Source organism: Ochotona curzoniae, unplaced genomic scaffold (genome assembly GCF_017591425.1).
Source record: "Ochotona curzoniae isolate NIBS_2020 unplaced genomic scaffold, NIBS_Ocur_1.0 contig_2321, whole genome shotgun sequence".
Lineage (NCBI taxonomy): Eukaryota > Metazoa > Chordata > Mammalia > Lagomorpha > Ochotonidae > Ochotona > Ochotona curzoniae.
The window spans coordinates 12,440,594-12,454,964 of record NW_024465421.1 but is presented as its reverse complement, the minus strand read 5'-3'; the positions used below and the strand labels follow the sequence as shown (position 1 = coordinate 12,454,964).

General features: G+C 51.1%; 1 protein-coding gene across 2 annotated transcripts in view; it reads right to left on the bottom strand.

The window, feature by feature from the left end:
- The window catches only part of USP31 (ubiquitin specific peptidase 31), a 58,411-nt gene extending 44,509 nt beyond the window's left edge, over positions 1–13,902 (bottom strand). For both annotated transcript variants that reach the window (XM_040973206.1, XM_040973207.1), the window contains exon 1: positions 13,229–13,902. In XM_040973206.1, the coding sequence (XP_040829140.1) occupies positions 13,229–13,873 (645 nt within the window). In that variant the 5' untranslated portion in view covers positions 13,874–13,902. The remainder of the gene's footprint in view (positions 1–13,228) is intronic.
- Between the last annotated feature and the right edge of the window lie 469 nt (positions 13,903–14,371).

Here is a 14,371-nt window from a genome sequence, read left to right as displayed (position 1 = left end):
AAAGTAATCGAGGACGACCCAAAGCCTTGGCACCCTGCACCCGCCTGGGAGACCTGGAGGAATTTCCTGGCTCCTGGCTTTGGATTGGCATAGCACCGGCCGTCATGGTCAGTTGGGCAATGAATCAAAGGAGGGAAGATCTTCCTCTCTATCTCTCCTGCTCTCTGTATATCTGACTTTGCAATAAAAATAAATAAATAAATAAATCTTGTTTAAAAAATGAGAATACCAAGGCCAGTTTTAGGGTACAGCAAGTTTTGCCACTGCCAGTGAGGTTGGCATCCCATGTGGGCATGGATTCGAGTCCCAGCTACTCCATTTCCAATCCAGTTTCCTGCCAATTCACCTGGGAAAGCAGAAAGAAGATTCCCAAGTACTTGGACCCCTGACACTCACACAGGAGACCACAGACAGGTCTAGGCTCCAAGCTTTGGCCTGGCCCAGTGGCGACTTGGGGAATAAGCCAGCAGATGGAAGCTCTCCCTGTCTCTCCCCCCGCCCCTGTAACTCTGCCTTTTAAATAAATATACCTTGGGGGGGAGGGGGGTTGGAAATGAGAAAACCAAGAGTTAAAGTGACAAGCTTAGACAGGCTGCTTTCTTCCAAGTGGAGGCAGACATCCAGGGTGGCGTCTCCTGACCAGCCCCACGAAACCTCCCGCAGTACAAACTGTTTGTGGACACACTGCTTGCCACCATCGGAGCCCGACAACTGGGGGGGAAGAAGCAACAGATGTTGGGTGCCTGGCCAATTGCTTTAGGAACTGTCACGGTCCCCAGCATGAAACAATGACTTCTCCACAGAGGAGGATCACAATCGAGTGCAAGCCAAGATAGCCGGATGCGATGCGCTCCGCTGTGAAAATGCTGTTTGTGAAACACAAAAGGTCATCTGAGGAACAGCCAGCGAACGATTCATTAGCGGAGGAAACAAGCAAGAAGCACGCACGCACACACAACGGGACAAAACTTTAAATCACTCCGTTTTGAATGATTTCTTTTCCACGACCATATATAAAAGGGTTTTTTGTGCAAACGATGAGGTCATTGTTTTCCAGTGTCCTTACTATAGGAAACAGCTGTGGGGAACTACACAAACAGAAAACACTGCCCTATTCAGTAGCCCCTCATTGTGGCGAGTGTGTAGATGGGGACAGGAAAAATCCATCAAGCCACACGCTAACGACAAAGGTGGCACAGTCAACTAAGCACTTCACGCCACACAAAAGAGGGACAAAGGGACAAGCACCTGCACTCCCATTGTCACATGTGCCTCTCCAATGTCTCGGGGGAGACACCCTTCTCTGTTTACACATCAGCTCCTTTCCACATGTGTCACCATGGAACTTCATTCATTCACCCTGCACAGGATCTGAAAACGATATGCTTTTTTAATCATTTGAAAAAACGCTTTCCCAGGACTCTTCCGCTCCAATCCTTTTTCCTTTACGGCCCACCTGCACTGGGCGTTCCCAGCCACCTGCAGCTATTGTGCTTCCCCAGTCTCAACGGGCGCCCTCTGAAGGACACCCTGATCCCAGCCTTCTCCTCCTGCTCTGGGGTCACTCCTCACACACAAAGCTGCCAGCTTCACACGGGGCCACTGCTGCCACAGGTCCTGCCTGCGAGGCAAGGGGAAGTAGGACAGACGAGTAGAGAAACATAGACTGAACCCAGCCAGATGCACTGTAGGGCGTGTGACCCTATACAGAACCACCCAAAACTGCATTAGTGTCTCCAGGGCCGGGAAAATGCCACTACGTGGGGGCAGCTCTCTATGGTCAGGCAACTTCCTCCTAAAACCTTGCGTACTGAGGCCAGCCAACCCCTTTTCCAATCCGCCCCTTCTTTTTCAAAGCTTGAAGTGCAAAGTTATCACAGAGAGGACTGACTCAGGTCGCGACAGAGCTGGGTGCCAGAGGCTCATTTGCACACTGTCCTTGGTCATGGCCTCTTGGCCTCAGATTAACCAATTCAGCATCTACTTCTTTTAAACTAGCCACAGACATCCAAAGCTAAGTCAAATGTAAAGACTGTCAAAAATATAATTTAAAAAAAAGCAAAAAAAAAAAAAAAAAGCTAAGTCACAGTGGCTGCCTGTAAGGAACTGGGGAAGACAGACAACAACAGGTTAAAAAGAAAATTCTCTCGCCACTGAGAGTCCACTTTTCTAATTTTTGAACAGTTCATACAACGCAAGGATTATGTGGTCCCAGGAAGAGCGTGTGACCCAGTCCACCCAATGCTTCACTCTGCGGCCGAACAGCCAGTTCTCCAATGAACTCTCCGTGTTTTCCTGTTATCAGCTGATTGTGGCTGTGTTACTGTAACATTATTATTGGTCTGCTTTGTTGAAAGTTACTGATTTTACCAGTGACAGGAAGGCATTTGGTAAACATAATTATTATCAGTTCCAAATTAATAGATGTTTAATGCTAAAATTTGCACAGAATTACTCAATTTTGTACTATCTGATACAAGGATCATAAAATTCAGAGCACTTTTAAAGAACTGCATGCAAGAGAAGATTAAGCAGTAATAATACGACAGCATACCAAAAACAGAGCTACGTCACCACACCAAGCACACAAACCTCTTCTGTGAGCCAGCGGGCGGTGACAAGGTTGGGCTAACAATGGTGACATCGGTTAGCAGTCGCTGAGCATGGATGCTGTCCCAGGCCCTCTGCCAAGTTCTTCTCTCATTTGTTGTCAAAACAGCCTTATTAGGTAGACACACTCTTATCTCCATTTTGCAGAGGAGGAAGTGCAGGCCATGAGGGCAGCGCCCCAGACCCCGAGGCTGGCAGCCGGTGTGGGGAGGATGAGGGGCAGCAGGGCACGCCAGCCCTCCACCGCTCTTACACAGAGCAGAAGTAGCAAGCCTTAACAGAAACCTCCCAAATTACACATGGGCCGTACACAATCCCAAACTGCTGTTTTAAGGACCAATATTTTAGAACAGAAAAAAAAAAAACTATAGAAGAATTGCAACATTATCCTAAACATCCAAATGTTTGGATAATCCAAACATTATCCAAATAAACATCCAAATCCACAGAAGAAATAATAAAAGCAATATGGGCAAGGAGCAGGAGCAAAAAAACATAAATTAAAATCTGAACTACACAAAGGCATCAAACTGAAAGAATCACAGACGGAGAAAGTTACATCAAATATATCAAAGACTTATAAACTTGTCACTTTATACTCACAAATACTTTAGGAAGAATGATTATAAAATTAAAACAATCAATAAATTAAAACCATAAAACTTCAGTAGATTTCATGACCAAGTTGGGTTTACTCCTTTTCAACAAAGACCAGCGTCATACACCAAACATTACAGGGATGATGGAGGCAAAAACAAAACACAGGACCATTTCGATTGGAACGGAGAAAAGCGCTTGCCAAGATCCAACACTCTTTCATGATAAAACACCCAACAATCCGGGAATAGAAGGCAACCTCCCCAGCATGACAAAAGCCACGTATGAAAAGCCTGTTTCTAACATTATAGTCAACGGTGAAAGACTGAAAGCGTGCCCCCGAATCCCAAGAAGCAAGACAAGACATTCACTGTCAGCACTTCAATTCGACACAGGATTTTTTGATGCTTGTAGCACGCCTCACTCGACACAGGGAGGAACAAAGTTTATGGTCAAACACATCGATTTTTTTTTGTGCGTGACTTCTTGGTTTTCCAAACATGACACTATACACCCATGTGCTTCAAAAGTTCATAGAAAAACAGAATTAAGCAATAAGTTTATTCAGTGCAAACCAATTTCGAAATCCATGTAATTGTTTCACAGCATACATTTTCCATCAGTTTTTATTTATTTTTATCGGAAAGTCAGATATACACAGAGAAGGAGAGACAGAGAAGATCTTCCATCCGCTGATTCACTCCCCAAGTGGCCACAATGGTGGGAGTTGAGCCAATCCGAAGCTGGGAACCAGGAACCCAAGGACTTGAGCCATCCCCCTGCTGTTTTCCCAGGCCATTAGCAGGGCGCTGGATTGGAAGTGGAGCTGATGGTACCTGAATCAGTGCCTAAATAGGATGCTGGTGCCATAGGCAGGGGCTTATCCTGTTATTTCACTGTGCAGTCCCATACTGTTTCATTAAGATAAATTTCCAGACATGTCTTCAGAGTATCAAAAACTTAGGTGTTGTTTTTAAGATTTTTCTTTCAATTTTTACTAGAAAGGCAGATTTACAGAAAGAAAGATCTTTCGTCTGTTGGTTTACTTCCTAAGTGCCAGAGCTAGGAGCCTCTTCTAAGTCTTCCACATGGGTGCAGAATTCCAAGGCTTTGGGCCGTCCTCGACTGCTTTCCCAGGCCACAAGCAGGGAGCTGGATGGGAAGTGGAGCAGCCAGGGCATGAACCATTGCCCATATGGCATCCTGGCATAAGCAAGACAAAGATTTAGCCACTAAAGGCATGGTGCTGGGCCCAAGCTTATGGATTCTTTTGACTTCATATCACTTTCCTTTCACAAAAATGTTAATGGAAAATCAGGCCTGGCACGATAGCCTAGTGGCTTAAGTCTTCACCTTGAATGCCTGGGATCCCATATGGACACTGGTTCTAATCCTGGCCACCCCGCTTCCCGTCCAACTCCCTACTTGTGGCCTGGGAAAGCATTGGAGGATGGCCCAAAGCCTTGGGACCCTGCACCCGCATGGGAGACGTAGAAGTTCCTGGATCCTACCTTTGGACTGGCCCAGCTTGTTCTGCTGCAGCCATCAGGAGACTGAATCAGTGGAAAGAAGATCTCTCTTCTCTCTTGCTGTAACCATCTTTTCAAATAAAAAGATGAATAAATGTTTTAAAAATAACAAAACATCTGCATCTATACACGATTCATATTTACTACAATAGGAAACAGCATGGAGAAAAAGCCCAATAAAAGAGACCTGGGTAAGTAAATTAACAGTGGCAGAGCAGTAATACCATGCTAAACATTAAACACTGTGAAGTCTGCTACTTAGAAGCATGGCAGACAGTCTTGTACGTTGCATTATCTACACCAGCCTCGGTGGCAGCTGTGTCACATGCCTACACACATGGACAAGTACCCAAATGTACATAAGTGGCACATGAGAGCAAAGCGCCCAGTGAAGAGCACAGATGTGGCCACACTGCCTGGGTTCCCCCGTCAGGGCTCTGCAAATGGGTAAAGGACCCGACTGAGTAGAATCAGAGTAACAGACCACTGCTAGCTCACGATGCTGGCTGCACTGGCTTCTTTCCTAACCTCAGCACCTGGATTTTATATCAAATGCAAATCTCTAACTTCAACTACCAAGCACCTCCCCCATTCATGCATTACCAGTGGACTCGAGCTCTAACATGTCTAAGACAGCATGCCTATCATCTCAGCTTGCCAAGTGTGACCCAAGAGGCTAAGATGTACACTTGTGCTGCCTGAACCTGGTCTCTCGCTTTGCCCTTCTCTATCACCGCAGCCATTCTCAGCGCCCTAACCCTTCAGCAACCATTCCTTTAAAAAGAAGACTGTCTCAGTACCCCAAAACTGTCTGAAAGGCTGTGGCGCTATGCACACAGGATGCTCTTCTCTGGCACTGCACCCCAGGACTGACTGCCCGATCCCACTCTGCCCAGGTCCTCACTCGGGCAGCTTCTTTCCCCACATCCTGGCCCAATCCCAAACCTGCCCTGCCTGCTGTGCACACTGGACCTGGAGATGTTCAGGATGAGCCAGGCTCTCGGAGATTCCAAGCCTTTAAACTGGCTGGGTTGCTGCCCTAGAAAGAACTCTGCCCCCTAAAAAAGCACTGCTAAATGCCTCCATCCTTCCATCAGTTACTTCCTGGCCAGCCCGCACAGCTCTTTTTAAGATTTAAGAGAGGGCCCGGCGCGGTGGTGCAAGCGGTTAAGGTCCTCGCCTTGCATGCCCGGGATCCCATATGGGCGCCAGTTCTATCCCGGCGGCCCCGCCTCCCTTCCAGCTCCCTGCCTGTGGCCTGGGAAAGCAGTCGAGGACGGCCCGAAGCCTTGGGACCCTGCACCCGCGTGGGAGACCTGGAAGAGGCTCCTGGCTTCGGAGCATCGGCCCTTGCACTCACTTGGGGAGTGAATCATCGGACGGAAGATCTTCCTCTCTGTCTCTCCTCTCTGTATATCCGCCTTTCCAATAAAAAAAAGTAATAAAAATAAATCTTAAAAAAAAAAAAAAAGATTTAAGAGAGAAGAAGAGATCTTCTAGTCACTGGTTCACTTCTCAACTGACCACAACAGCTGGGAGCAAGCCAGACCAAAGCCTGCAGCTACCTTCACACTGTACAGGGGCCCAAGGACTTGGGCCTTTCTCTGATGCCTTCTGGAGTCATTAGCAGGGAGTTGGATCAGAAGTAGAGCAGCCAAAGCTTTTAACCGCATGTCCACATAAGATGCTGGCATCACAGATGGCATGTTAACCTACTATGCCACAGCAATGACCCTGAACAGCACTTCTGCACTTAACTCTGTCACAGCACTCTTTCCACCCTACTGTAATCATTTCCTTAGTCACCTGTCTTCCTTCTAGATCCTGAATCCTTGAGGGCACAGCCCACCTCACTCATCTTTAGATTCTGGCGACTTAAAACACGGGACTGGTGCAGGAAACCTGTGGACTGTATAAATCCACATCCAGTCTGCAAAATATCAAGCTGGGTTTGGTTCTGAACGGGTATAACCTACACTTGTGCAGCTCTACACTGGATGCAGGGCTGACAGAAGGTTGTCAAACTGTAGCATGCACCAGACCTCACCGTGTTCTCAGCTCTCCCCCTCTCCATCCCGTCAGCAGATCCTCTCTCCTGACCTGCTCAGTGGTGGCTTCCCCAGAGGGCCTGGCCTTGGACTCCTGACCAGTACACTTAACACACCTCTATGCAGTGATATCCAAGTCTACTAAGTTGGTCCAAAGTTGCACCAACTTTCAAATCCTCTTATTGGGGGAGCAGAGGTATTATGACCGCACATATTCCAATGAAAAGCATGATCCTCTCTGACCCCCAGGCTCCACAAACCACTTCTCCTTTAAAACGACCTAATTTCCTATTGAGAATCACCGCTTCTCCACCACCTGGACCTGCAGCACGGGCCATCCCTATACCTCTACCATGAGCTCTCCTAACGTCCTACCAAAGGCCTCTTGGGTCCGCCTTTCCTCCCCTCACACCTGCCCTCTACATGCATTTACCTTCTCCTCCCCAGCTTCATGCCAGCTCGCCACCAGACCCACTCTTCTAAAACACCATGCTCCCGAGGTCAGTCTGCACAACTCAGGAAGGCTCAAGGGCATCACTGGCAAGGGCAGCCTCCAGGCTGAGCCGTTCCTGGCTTGCTACGTTAACTTCCCACTTAATCCCACCCAGTGGTTCTCCACCAGCTTTCCCTTGCTCTGCTGCCCCAGGGCCATCATCACATCTGAGACATTTCTGATTCTCCTGATCAGAGTGGGGAAGGGGGATCCCTGGAAGATGAAGGCTAGGGACTTCACTCTAGTTCCCACAATGCCAGGGCAGCCCCCCGCAACAGACTACGATCTAGCCCAACCAGCACCCAAGTGGACAGCCCTGCTGTGACCCTGGAGCTTCCCCACCCCTTTGCTCAGAGCACCTCCCCAATGCTACCATCTGCCTCCTCTGTGACCATCAAAGTTCCATGGAGGGGAAGGTCTGCGTTGTTCTCACTGCCTTGCTGGTCTCCCAGACGGAGTGCCTAGCTCAGTGCGGCACAGGCAGCTGGAAACTCAAGTCTGCAGAAGCTGCTTCCTGACACACAGTGAAAGAAGACAAATAACTCCATCTCATACTCACACTTGAGCTCACCAGCTCGCCTTCTCTGAACTCTGCCTCAGCTGCTCGGCTGGTTGGAGCAGTTTCACATTGCTTCCCTTTAAGCATCTGAGTTCCTCAGGGCCAGAACCTTTGCCCTGTAATCTTCACACCGAGCTAACCTGAAACAGCCCCTTTATAAACAGTAATTTGCAGCCAGCGTAGCCGCTGTCAGCTGCTAGGTTGGGAAGTGACCGCCCCCCAAGGTGTGTGTGTTGGAAACAATCATCACGTTTGAAAGGTACTCGGACCCACGGGGATTCATTGGTACAGGGGTGGGCTCCAGAAAAAGGGCCCAGTCTGGCCCCCTTCCTTTCTCTCTCATCCCTCTCATGCAGACGCAAGCTCTCTCAGCTGCACCAACAAGCCCCTGAGCAGATGTGAGCCCCTCAGTACTGGACATAGTAGCCTCCAAAGCTGTAGGAAATGCATGTCTTTTCTTTATAAATGACCCAGTCTGTGAGACTCTGGTACAGCAGCACGGAACACTATAGCATCAGCCAACAGGGAGTTCTGTAATTGTCCTGTGGTTTTTGATTCTATACAAACAGCCCTCTTGGAAGATTTCTTACAATTCTTAAGATTTCTATTTACCAAACTTGATAAGAAGCCACATATAATCATTCCGATTGGGAGAGGGATCCACATGTTTACACACCCATTCACATAGACTCAGAGGGCTGTGTTTTTAAGGAAGACTTCCAAAAGTACATAAGCCTAAGGAGCCATGGCAGATACAGATACACAAACCTACATGCAGAAAACTTTCCCCATGATTCAGAACCACAATCTCAGAGGGAAAAAAATGCTGCCGGTCTCAGCATGCCCACACTGCCTGATTAAGTTTGATGATGTCAGCGGTGACATGGACAAGGCATCCGCATGTGCAGAAGCCAGGCAGGGGTGTCCGAGAGAGGTGGGCAAGAGGCAGCCAGGGCGGGCTGCTCCAGCAGCCTCCAGCCAGCAAGCACACCTCTGTTCCCTGACCCAGGAAGGCTGCGGCCCAACACACATCACAACCAGTTTTCCTGCCAAGTCTGGAACGCCATGATTCTATCGCCTTCTTTCTCCTTCAAAGACTTGGGGCTGTACTAAAGTTCAAGTGGCAGTGTCTGGCACAAAGAAACCGATAGGAAGAGAAATACTTGTTGTTTTAGATCTATACGATTTATTTTTCTGTTTCCTTAGTTCAAGCGATGCCCTTAAAGTATTTTGCAGGAGACCTTGGGAAACATGAACATACTCCAAGTCAGGGCAACTTTATTATAGGTCTGCAGCTTCACTTCCGAGCTCCGTGGAAAAGCACGGTGTGAAACCGCGCAAGCGTAATCCCCTGACTGCTGGCTCTGTGCCACTCTCCGTCTGTACATGTACTCCCTTTGTAACCTGAGAAACCCCGCTAATAAATAAGCCCCACCAGGCACCCTCATTTCAGGGGAAGAAACATGGGAAACGTCCATTCATCAATTCCGTTCTGGCTTACTGTACATTTGGAAGGAGTCATCACCGTTTGTTGGTCAGCAGAGCACTCTGTTCTGGCCTCCTGGGGAGGACAGTTGGAAAACTGCTGCTGCAGAATTTATCTCTGTTACTTAAGAGATCACCGCTCATCTTCCTGCTAACTGTCTCTGGGCCCTGAGTACTAGACAGCACAAGGCATTCGAAAGAACCTGGTGCGCCCACACTCCTATTAAATATAGTTAAGGCATTAAGCTGACTTCCCCTTAAACTGGCATTCTGAGTATTCAGATTTCGGGATGATTCATTCACTCGCACCGTTTTACTAAGGAAGTAAAGTCCAAATTTTAACCTGGCGCAGCTGCAAGCACACATGGAAGAAAAAAAGTAAGCAGGTAGTCACCCCAAGGCTGGAAAACTCAGGCTGAGGCAGCTCAGAACATTCCCCTGAGCCCTTCCCAGGCTGGGTCGCCCCAGTGTGCAGCTGTCCTGGCTGCAGAACATCTGTCCGTCACGTGCCAGTCACACTCTCACCCTACTGTGACCAAAGACATCCAGGCCCACGATTGGGAGGGAGACAGCAGGGGTAAAACGGGCGAGGGGCCATCCAGGTGTCCCCAGGGGTAATCTCTTCCAGCACCTCAAGGTCAGGACCAGTCAACCCACCCCATTCTGGGAGGCGAACAGCCCACATCAGCCGCTACCACACCCAGCCCAACCAGACAAGTGCCTACCTGGTGATCTCACAAGTTCACATCAATGTGGTTGGAGAGCAGGAATGAATTCTAAGCGAAACATTTATTAAAAGAAAAAAAAAAGGGGGGGGGGAGAAGTTTTAAGACAATAAAAGCACAAAGAAAAGCTAAGTGCTTTTCTAGACTTCCAGGCAAACTATCTGAAGATGGCAAATTGGCTTTTTCTCCTCTGCCAACTCCAGCCAACAGGTAATGGCTGCCACGGCCCACAATGTGCAGGGTTCGGGGCTGACCGTGAGCTATCCGAACAGGAGCAAGGGAGTCGGACAGGACCGCCTCCCACCCACCCTCCTAGCGCTCAGCTTCCTTTGTATTCAAAATAAAGGCCACAAAATTTGGCTTTCGTAAGACATTTTACAAAAATGAAACAGCCAGGCCTTCACAGAGCCACCAAGCTTATCTCATCGAAAGAGATAAAGGGGGGTAGAAAAAACAATTTGATGAAACTGCCCTACTTACAAATCAGCTCTAGATTCTCAGCTTCCAGGGGATTCAACCCAGGGGATTCAGGCTCTCTGAACTAGCACAGCCCAGAGGCCTTTCACAATCCACCCGCTCTCGCAGGCTCCCTGCACCCCTCGCCTCTCTCCGTAGGGCTCTTGGCCATGAGGTGCCTGAGTTCTCAGCCTGCCTCCTCCCCACCACAACTCTGTTGCAAAGTGGCCTCTTCTGTGATGCTTCGCTTGCTCCTTGGAGCTTGCCAGCAGCTTCACTGAGAGCCTACCAGACACGCAACATCCTGGGCCCCCTCCAGCTCTATCCAGTCGCCCATTTGCTTTATAACAGGATCCCAGGGTGAGTTGCGTGCATGTTAACATGAGAGAAGGGCTGTCTGAGGGACTCTGCCTGGCCCTATGAGAGGTAGCTCTTTGTGGGCATGGAGTGTCTTCCCCAAAAGAAAGGGCCTGGCACATGGCAAGTGGGCACTGTGGTGGGCTGCCTGCGAGGTAAGCCCTTCTGTAAATCACTTCCTCCACCAAAGTCGGAAAACCTTAATGCCAGCTTCTAGCACAACAGGCCATGTCGGCGAGATGATAGCAGAAGCCGGCTAAAGGGGCTTCTGGAAGAACCTGCACTTTCCTAATGACTTCCTGCCTTCCTGGCAGAGTGACTGGGTGCTGCAGCTGCCACCGTCAGGCAACCATGAGGTGACAAAACTGAGAACAACAAAGCAACACTAGCTAAAAATGGCAGACCCCAGAAAGGGACTGAGTCCCTGTGGGGCCCCCCCCAGTCACCATGGCCACCTTCCAGTCCCCTACTGGAGCTGATTCAATACGCAAGTTGCATAAGGCGATCCCGGTCGGTCAGGGATGTTTCTTCCTTGCAGTGAAGGCGTTCCTAATTGACTGTAAACAAAAGCGAGATGAAGAAACGAATGCAGAGTGAAATCAGGGTCAGAAGATCACATTAAACACACACACACACACACACAGCCTCTAAGAATCTGTTCACCTTTGCCAAAGGATGCCCATAAATCAATCCCTGCACTTCTGGAATTATTGACCCACTTCTGTTCACGGCTTAATGGATTAAAAAAAATAATAAGTGAACACACCCTCATAAAAGGCAATGGTAACAACCTCTAAGAATCTGTCCACGCTGGCCAAAGTATGCCTGCCCGTCAGGCTCTGCCTGTCTGGAATTGTTACCCCACTCCAGTTTACACGTTCCTGGAGGAAGAAGTGAAAACAATTTCATAAAAAGCAACGGCAATGTCCACACACACGGGACGTTTTCAGGAGAGAACACTCGTGGGAAGCAGACCTTTAGCCCTGTGAAGTGTCCACCGGCCTGTGGGGCTTCCAGAAGCAGAGGCTTCTTTGTTTAATGTACAATAGACAGCGAGCTGCCAATCTCCTCTACTCTCTTCTTTGGCCATCTCCTTATCTCAATCAAGTATTTCCATGGCAGTTGCCAAGATCAAACAGCAGAGCCCAGCAACATAAACAGATACAAACAAAATCTAAGTTAAAAACAAGCAAACAGACTCAGAGGAGTTGGAGAGCACTCGCTGGCAGCCTTCCTCCTTCCCAAACGCACGCTCTCCTGCTAAATCACCACTTCGGTTTTAATCAAACCTTTTACTTAAACAAGCATATGAAAACAAAACAAACAACAAAAAGACCTTGATAGCTCCAATGGAAGACCAGTGCCACTTGCCATATATGGAAGACAAGTTGAAACAACCCATAATAACCTTACTAAACGCTAGCTGTTCCCTGCCAGAGCCTCTCAACTTGAAGTTGCTTTATTTTTATTAGTTTTTGTTTTTTGTTTTTGTTTTTTTTTTAATGGAGAGGGAATGAGCAAGAGGTGTCAGAAGCAGTCTAACACCAACCCGGGCCTTCTCTGGCACATGATCCCGCCGGAAAGAGAATGGTAAAGCAATCAATTTCCTCCCTGTGAGATTTCACTGTCTCTCCCTGGCACCATATCCATACCCCATCTAAAAACAGGCCTGATGCTCTGTGAGACCACCTTCCCCTTCTGCCCAACACCTGAGCGCAGCCCTGGCCTCCCCACCGTCTCCCTCTCTGACACTGACGCACCCAGAGCCACAGCCCCCACGGAGGAGCAGCCTTCACCCTCCTCCAACCTGCGCCTGACAGGCGCCCTTAACTTGGAAAAATAGCAGCGTCCAATCCACAGGGCCCCAGACACAGCTGCAGCATCAACGTGCCTGTGGCCCAGGAGGTCCAACACTATCCAAGCATCAGTCTCAAAGTCCAAAATGGGTCATCATCAGTGTCCAACAAACGTTATCAGCTCACTAGGGAGATACCAAAAACCGGCCGGGTGACTTCCTGTGGGGTCACAGGGCTGCCTGAGGAGCAGTACCCCGAGATTTGAAAGCAGGCTCTACACACCCCACAAAAAATGCAAGTTCCGAGAAGCCAGGTGTTCTGGGTCCAGGCAGTCTCCCCTCTACCATGCCCATCACAGGGCCCGGAGTGCGTTTAGTAAGCGCTCAATAAACACATGGCGAATGAATGAACGAACGCACGGACCTCTCCTACAACCAACGGGATCTGTCTCAGTCTGTCCGAGCAAGCTCGGAAGTCACCCAAGCATTGATGCTCATCCCCCACCAGGGACTTGGCGAGCAGCACCCCTTCCCCCTCGTCCCCCGTCCGCCCCGGGCGCGCGCGCGCTCTCACCTTAAAGTCGCGGCTGTGCTGCGGGGTGTACTCCAGGGTCCAGAGGGCCCGCACCAGGTGCGCCAGCTGCTCCGTGACCTCGCCCTGGCCCTGCGCAAAGCGATCCGCAGGCTGCTCGGGGTCCGGCGAGGGCTCCGGCCGGCCGGCCCGGTACTGGCCGAGGGCCAGGTACTCGGCAAAGAGCTCGGTGTTGCTCAGGCACTGCAGCGTGGCGTTCATGAAGCACGTGTTCCCGTGGTTGCGGAGCCCCGCCACGCCGGGCACCGGCTCGGCGGTGGCAGCGCAGGCGGGCGGCGCGGGCGAGGCGGGCGGCGGCGGGCACGGAGGCGGCGTGGGCGCGGAGGCCGGCCCCGGGGGGAAGCAGCTGCGGAGGCCGCCGCGCTCCGGGGCGGCGCCCTCGGAACTAAGGTGCGAGAGCGTGGACAGCGTCTTGAGGACGCGGCTCATGAAGCTGCCCACCGAGCGCGCCGACGAGGGCGCGGCCGGCCCGGGACCCCCCGTGCCGCCGCCACTGCTGCCGCCGCCGCCGCCCGCGCGGCCGCTCCGGAACAGCCGCTTGCTGAAGGAGCGCTTCTCCTTCCCGCCCGCCGCAGCCACCACCACCGCGGCCGGCGGCCCGGGCCCGGGCGCCGTTACCTTGGACATGGCGGCGGCTGCCGGTGCTCATCACCGCGTCCGCCCGACCGGCCCACGGCTCCGCCACGGCCGCCGCCGCCGCATCCCGCCGCGCGCCGCGCCTCACCGGGGCCGGGGGATCGGGGAGGACGCTCGGCGCCCCACACACCTCACAGCACGGCCGAGCCAGCCGAGCCAGCGAGCCAGCCACGGCCGGCGGGCGGGCGCGCGCGCTCCGGTCAGCCCAGCTGGGCCGCTCACGTGATCGCCTCCTGGCACCGCCCGCCCGGCGCTGAAGCCACCGTGGCTGCCATGTTGACTACGGGAACCAGGTCTCCTCTGCAACTGGACGCCATGACTCGAGGCTCCGGGCACGGTCCCGCTGCGTGAAGCCTGTGGGAGGCCATGTCTAGTGTGGGCACGGTCCAGGCTTGCAGGGAGAGCGGTGGGCTGGATGCTGGTGGTGGTGGGGACCCTTCAGGGATCTGTGTCAGAATTTGGCGAGCAGATGGCAGCGATGCTTTGGAG